Source organism: Hippoglossus stenolepis, chromosome 6, assembly GCF_022539355.2.
Source record: "Hippoglossus stenolepis isolate QCI-W04-F060 chromosome 6, HSTE1.2, whole genome shotgun sequence".
NCBI classification, from domain to species: Eukaryota; Metazoa; Chordata; class Actinopteri; order Pleuronectiformes; family Pleuronectidae; genus Hippoglossus; species Hippoglossus stenolepis.
The window spans coordinates 14443642-14451234 of NC_061488.1; the positions used below are offsets into that span (position 1 = coordinate 14443642).

General features: G+C 45.1%; 1 protein-coding gene across 1 annotated transcript; it reads right to left on the reverse strand.

The window, feature by feature from the left end:
* Positions 1-6705, reverse strand: amigo1 (adhesion molecule with Ig-like domain 1). Its single transcript, XM_035158232.2, has 2 exons — positions 6141-6705; positions 1-5451 (listed from the first exon to the last, which is right to left on the reverse strand). The coding sequence occupies exon 2, from the start codon at positions 5346-5348 to the stop codon at positions 3810-3812; it is 1539 nt and encodes a 512-aa protein (XP_035014123.1). The 5' UTR covers positions 5349-5451; positions 6141-6705; the 3' UTR covers positions 1-3809.
* Between the last annotated feature and the right edge of the window lie 888 nt (positions 6706-7593).

The window sequence follows — 7593 nt, forward strand, 5'->3', positions numbered from 1 at the left end:
TTTCACTTTTGATCTTTTATTAGAGTCAAATGACATATCAGCATTCTTAAATTCCTACTAGGTTGCGCCTATCCTGCAGTCAGAGACGCCCTTACCATGCAAAGCCATTCCATTAGCTGCAAAGACCTATCAAGATTTTATGGCAGTGACCAACTCGTGTTTGAAGCAGTGGTCAATAAACTCTAAAGGCTGATAAGGCTGTTAAAAGCTCCATTCTTGTCCCGCAGACACTCAAAGTATCACATTGTAGAAGCAGAGAGCTTTTAGCTCCACCATCTCAAGGATGTTACAGTAATTGCTACTAAATAGTGCGATGAATGGAGATAGAAGTGTGTCGGGCAGGGAGAGGCCGCTCCCTTCTTCAGGACTGATGATTTCAAGGAACGGTTTAAGTGCCGTTGCTACAAATAGCAAAGGGCATGTGATCTGCTCTAAAAATAAAACATTTTGTCTTAGTGTTGCTGCAAATGTGAAAACCTTTGAAAGGATGTTTTCACATCATATTACATTAGAACTTTAAACTGGGATATTCCTGAGATTTATTTACCCTCTGATCTGTCATTTTAAATGTTAATTAAAATCCCTGACTTGTTACTTGATTTTCAATTCTTTGACTTTTCTCGCAGATAGAAAGTAGTTGCTTTAATCGTCATGAAGTATCTGATGGAGAACTCACTTCCCCACCTATAACTCCCTACGTCACCTTTCTATAAAGCCCCATGCGTTCTCTTCCAACTCCTTATGGCTTTGGATCAGGATTTCACAGCCGGCTTCCTTATCTATGCAGTTTTTTTTTTTTTCAGTTCAACCATAGTCTTCAGCAGAGTCCAGTGTAAAATCATTATCTTTCAATAAAAAACTAACCCCCCACCCCTGCTTAAAAAATAAACATTTAGGTCAAGACTTGAAATCTGAAACAACTAACAGTAGCACAGTGGCAGACAAAATGCAAAATGATCAACAACATTGGATTACACAAGAATACAGTCAGTACACTGGTAGAACATAGCAGTACACAGCTTATCAATACTGAACACAGACAAGTGAGTCTTAATACATGTATATATACTGTATATATAGATATATATAGGAAGGCAGATTTGCTTTGGAGGGAACAAACCACTCTTCTCCTCTACATTAGGATCCTCACGAGCAGCAGCACTTTGTTTTTCTCTGTACAAAACTGTAACTTGTAATTTTACTGACAACCCACAGAAGACCACCCATTAGCCACGGCAGATTGGACTGGACTGGCGCTGGGTTACTGCAGGGCGAACACATGATTCCTTCATGGTCTGGCACTTTGATGTTTGCTATTCAACAGCCAAAATATCTGAGTGTAAGTTCAGTTTTTCTTTTAGCAATTCCAGATTCTCTTACTGACGGACTTCTCAGTCGTGATTGCACTATGGACGAGCAGGGAACGACACACACATAAAATCCAGAGGGCAAAACATACAGAGCCTGGATCCCTTAACATTGGGCAGCTTGTTTAGCAACTGCAGCCAGTCTGCGTGTGTGTGTGTGTGTGTGTGTGTGTGTGTGTGTGTGTGTGTGTGGTGTGTGTGTGGTGTGTGTGTGTTTTAAAAGTGTGTTGACTTGTGGTATTTTTGCTGCTTTATAATTCTCCACCTGGTACTGTTATGTGTGAGAGCGTGGAATGATTCACACACCACTCCGAGTGTGACTTCCTTTTCTCACCCACACAGGAGATGCTGCGGTGAACACGGCAACTGTAAATATTCCACCAATATTGCTCCAAGAAATGTGTGCATCCCAACATTTTGAGAGCTAAATTGATATTCCTATTCGAACGATGTATGTAATTTATTTAATTATCCGTTCATATACAGTATAAAGTGGAAAATTCAGGCGTTTCCCCTCATAAACAAACTACAAACTACTTAAAAGGCATCACATTCATGGCCCGGCTGAATGATTGCTTCTGAACTTCTGTAAGGGCAGCCTCCTAATGAGAGAGGTGCACAAACAAAAGAGAAAACCTATCTGTTCTGAATGGAGGCTGTCAGCGCACAGGGAGCCACAGAGAATGGCTTGGTGCTGCTGTGACTCATTATAACACACCTTTTCCTCTCATGCTCGGAGAGACAAAGATGTGGAAAGCAGAGGGAAGCTGCATCCCATCAAAAAAATGCAATTAGCATCTACACGGTGGCTCGCCTTGTTCTACCCTGAAACAAATGCCAAACACTCATGAATTCACTCTTTCCTTCTTTATGCCAAGACACAGTCTCCCTATATTTGAATGAAGTATGCATAGCATACAATGTGTCTGCTAAATTCAATTCACAATAGATTCAATCATTGTTGAGATGAGGGGACTGCTCCGAGGGATAAAACCGCAGAGTCCCCTGTGTAACGAGGTTTCCTGTCAGCAGCTACAAACGGTAAAATCTTTGTTCCCTCTTCAAAAGGAACCCTGTTGATTTTATAATGTGTCTCTAATGTTTACCTGCTAATACGACGCACATCGTTTTCTACCAACCACAGAGCGAAACAGCTACATTTTAAATCAGTGTGAATGTCCCATCTCAGCAAGAACTCAAATCTCACGTAATGACATAATGAATGAGTTCACCAATGTTTGCGTTTCGTTTTTGAAGAATGTTACTTTAAAATAAATCCCTATTCTTGTGTAAGGTGCACATACAGGAAAGAATCAAATGAGCCGGCAGCTTTTAGCACGAGTGTAACTTCCTGCGAGTGTGACAGAGAGAGACAAACGCTGCAACTTGGCCGAGAGGAGGAGTTAAACTCTGCAGTAGAGTCAGGGGCACCTCAGTGCACAACAAACAAAACGTCTATGTGTCCTTGTAAGGACCATGGTACATGTCTGTGTACAGAATTGAGACAATATGTTGATAATCAGTCTAGATTAACTACGTCCCTGCACCCAAACGTGTATCTGCTGCAGGCGCTCCATCCATTTGAACTGTGTAAGGCTTCAGTAGTTTATTTTGGGTTATACTGTAGTAATGCAGGTAGCTAAGAGGCTTTTATTTTGATACACGATTAATTTAACAATTGTATGGCACACCATATTTATTAATTAATCTCTTTAATATAGCAAAGGAAAAAAGAGCTCTCTCCTCTATCACTATATGACTATGAGTACAGATCAGTCTGATGAATTATACAACTAAGATGACAACGACCTACGACGGCCTAATAATACGTTTGTGCCACTGCTTTCTTAGTAAAAGATAAACGTTTGATGGCTCTCATATAATGTAGGTTTATGGCATGCTGTTTCTCTATAGGTGTGTCAGGGTTAATTAAACACGCTTTCATAGCCTGGTGACAGCCGTCTATCTAAGTCTGTGTCCCTGCATCGATTCAGAAGGGGTAAATGAGCCTATGACCTAATGTTTACGTAAGATGATCTATTCTAGTAATAAATATGATTATGAGCCAGCCACGGTTTCAGTATATATACGATATGTGAGCTAATTTCAATCTGTGCATGTATCCGACGCATTTCCTTCACTTTAGCAATTTAATGTATCACTTCCTGAGTGCTGATCAGTAGTTGACGTGACCTTCACAGTATGAATATTAAGTGCTACAGATTGAAATGCTGGAAAAAGTCCTGCTTATTGTCCTCACTGTCAACAACAGGACAGTTTGTTTTTTACTCCCTTTGAGATCCTCATTTCCACTTGTCAGCAACTACAGAATAACACCCATGGTCCGTTTTCTCCCACAAGGTCAGTCACAGTTTACAATAGCTAAAACATGGCTCATGTTGTACCATATACATCCAGTCATGTGGAATCCGCCACTTCGTCTCAGACCACCATGGGAGTGTTTGAAAAGACGGAGCTAATGGACTCTGCTACCGACTTCTTCCGCTTCCCCTTCATTAGAGAACCAACCTCTGCATCCAGATCGTCGTCGTCCTCATTCCCATTTGGGTTCAACTTTCCGTTCTGGCCCTGCAAGTCCTTTGAGTCTATGAAAGCCACGTGCCTGTTCAGCTCAGCTTTGAGTTCCGGGTCCTCGTGGCTCGGTGACACACTGAGCATGGAGGAGTGGATGCTGTCCTCACCCCGAGTCTTACCCTTGTTGGGGCAGCAGAAGCAGCGACACGGCGTCAGGTAAAGGTACATGAGCACCAGCACTACGCTGGCCAGGCAGCCCACCAAGGTGGTATATGCTGTGTTCAGGGACTCCCCGCCCCCATGCATGGTGAAGTTGTGAACCTTCAGCACCACATAGATCGTCTCATTGAAGGCCTCGCTCGTCGCAAAGCATGTGTAGGTCCCAGCGTCCTCAGACCTCACCGGACTAATCTGCAGACGTCCATCCTGCAAGACTTTGGCTGTCTGGTTGCTTCCAGGTGACACCGGCACATTGCCGGGCATTTTCCAGGTCTTTAACATGTCCCTGTGTTTGGTGTCACATCCCAGGGTGAGCGTTTGCTCCAGGAAAGCTTCTTCATCCGCCTCCTTGAATGTGCTGCAGTTCATATCGTTGCCGCTGAGGTCAAAAACACCTACTTGTGTTTTTTGCAGACCAGGCAGAATACACGTGTAGTCATCTCTGAAGTCCACAGCGGAGTTGAGTTTTCGAAGGTACCAATGTGCTAGGAGTGTGTACAGATCACAGTGACACAGCAGAGGGTTATTGTGGAAATAGAGGCCATTTCTAATCCAAGCAGGCAGCACCTGGACCTCATCAATGGGCAACATCTTGATCTTGTTGGAGGACACGTCCAGGAGGCTCAGCTTCTCCAGGCGGGACTTCTCCTTCACTAGCTCCAGGGGGAAGCGGGAGATTTGGTTCTGGCTAAGGTAGAGCTTCTGAAGGTTGATCATGCCAGTAAAGGCTGTGCGGTCAATCTGGGAAATTTGGTTATGGTACAGTAGCAGGACCTCCAGGTTGACCAAGGGCTCAAAGATGAACTCCTCCAGCTGCCGCAAGTTGTTGGAGGACAGGTCCAAGTAGCGCAGGTTCTTCACATTCACGAACGCCTCTGAAGACAAGAATTGGAGGCCGTTGTGGCTGAGGAGGAGGTTGTGGAGCTTTGGGAGCTTGACTGGGGTCCACTCGGATCGCAGCCGTGCGATCTCATTGTAGCTGAGATCCAGTACGCCAGTGTAGTGCGGTATGACAATGGGGACAGTGGTCAAATTCATCTTGGAGCAGCTGACTATGTTGGAGGCACAGATGCATGTCTTATGGCAGTTTAGGGTCGACGCCTCTGCCCCTGGAGGCCAGAGAAGAGCCACACAGAGGGTGAGGAAGGGGGCCCATTTCGGTCGCTTACTCCAGTGAGGTAACGTTTCCAACAGGCTGCCACCTGCTCTGGTGGAAGGCTGCAACATGCTAGCAGTTGATCTAAATCCTGGAGAGGTCTACTACAATTCCATTCTCAGAAAACAGCATGGAGGAGCAGCTGGTGGGTTCCCAGGCATCGCTGATTGAAGGCTGGAAAAAGGCAGAAACAGAGGCATTACAGCGATCCTGCATTATAACCTTACACTGAGATTGACCTGAAGATGTATTTACCCTCTGATCTCTCAATTTTAAATAATAATAACACCCCTGACATTTTCATTGTGAATTATGCTCCATATGAAAAACTTGTGGATATCTCACTGTACTTGAGTAAATGTCCTTGGTTACTTGCCACCTCTGCAGCCATGTGCACAGTGTGACATGCACAGTGGCCTCAGTCTTGCTCTCAGCTTCCTCAAGGATATACTGTGGTCTGCACTGCACAAACTTTCCTCTGTTGCTATGCACAACTCGCGTCTTCTTACAAAACAAATAACACGCACACAACCCCTACTCACGCTAACCCATGTGCATTCACACGTCTGGAAAACACGCATTTGTTTTCTTCCTCCTCCTCTTCCTCCTCTCCCTCCCTTACTCTCCTTTTCTCAGACAAAAACACACACAGACACCGTACTGTTGTGCACAATGACACAGAGGAACAAAAAAACGTGCAAACATTAAGTGTCTTATTCTGCCACATCCTCATCCATCTGTGGAAGGAAGGGCTGTGCAAAACGTTGCATTGCACCATTCTGCTGAAGAAAACAAAACGAGCACACCGTGGAAACGTGAGCCGATGGAGGGATGGAGACGGACACCGACTGGGAGCCACATACCTTCCTCCAGCGAGCAGCAGCAGCAGCAGCAGCAGCAGAGATGTTGTCTTTCATGAAAACAGCTCCTCGTCTGTTTACAGTGTCGCTGCACACAGATGGTTCCCGTCTGGCTCAGTCCGTGTCTGGATGCAGGGTGGAGGAGAGCGCGCTACAGAGAGAGAGAGGGAGAGAGAGGGAGAGGGAGAGGGAGAGAGAGAGAGAGAGAGAGAGAGAGAGAGAGAGAGAGAGAGAGATCCTCACCAAAATAATCCCGGTCCACGCGGACGCAGCATCCAATACCCGGTGCAAAATTACGCAAAAGAAAAAAAAAGATCACGTAAGAGCAGACGACTCTACGCACTTCTGACTACTGAAGCCGCTCTGTTTGATTTCAGTGGATCTTATCGCTCCGTGTGCAGACGGTGCCGCCGCGTCCGTCTCAGACTGCGTTTGGAGCGGGTCCTGCTCAGCATCAGCATCAGCATCAGCATCATCATCAGCATCAGCAGCAGCAGCAGCAGCCATGGAGATCATTGAGCATGAGCAGCTGACTGCATGTGCTGCTCACAGGCCGGATGCTGTGTCCGTGCTCTGCTGCAGTGTGGTGGTCAACGTGTCTTACGGCAGAGGTGTTTACCGGGAGATGCGCTGCGGAGACGCACCACAGAAAAAGCCCAGGAGAGCTTTTAAAAGATTTGTGATATCTGTGCGGCTGCAGGGTAAAAGTAAAGTAGCCCAAATTGAAGCTTCACATCATCGTCATGATGACAGCGGCCATGGGGTCAATTCAATCCAACATTCTCTGTTCAGATTAAAGCAGTGGCGGATGTAGGATTTTTATAAATCAGGGGCCGTAGAGGGGCCACATTTACACAGATTGGCCAATTATATTTCCTTCGTCTGTGCACGATTCCTGATTCGGTAAAGCCGTTTTCAGACATGAACTCCAGAAGGATGTCTGCAGAATTTGGTCCAGACTTTCTCAAGAAGATGCCTTTCACACATGATTCAGCAGGAGATTCTACGATCAGACGCGTTCACAACAATGCATAATTATCTCCGAAGGATTCAGATGAGGGATGGTTTAGCGGACAGAGGCCATCAAGGGATCATGTGTTTTTGTTTACAAGCACAGCGATGGAGTCAGCCCTTATCACCAAAAGCTCTGTACTGATGTGAGTTTTGTTCAGGACATTCATGCTCCAAAGATGAAAAAAAAAATGTTTTCATATCAAAACCTTTGACCTTTCCTCGAATATCATCTTGCCTGTGCAGGCCAAGTATAAATCCTCATATCCTGACCCCTCACACACATTTCCTGTGCACATTACTGCAAATCTAAAGGTTATTACAGTCTAATATAGAGTCCATCAGGAGTTTAGCCAAGAAAAAAGCGACAATATCAGCGCATAAGCTATCAATATATATTAGACCCTTGTTATATCGTTATAGATTAATTGTTTCATTGCCAAGC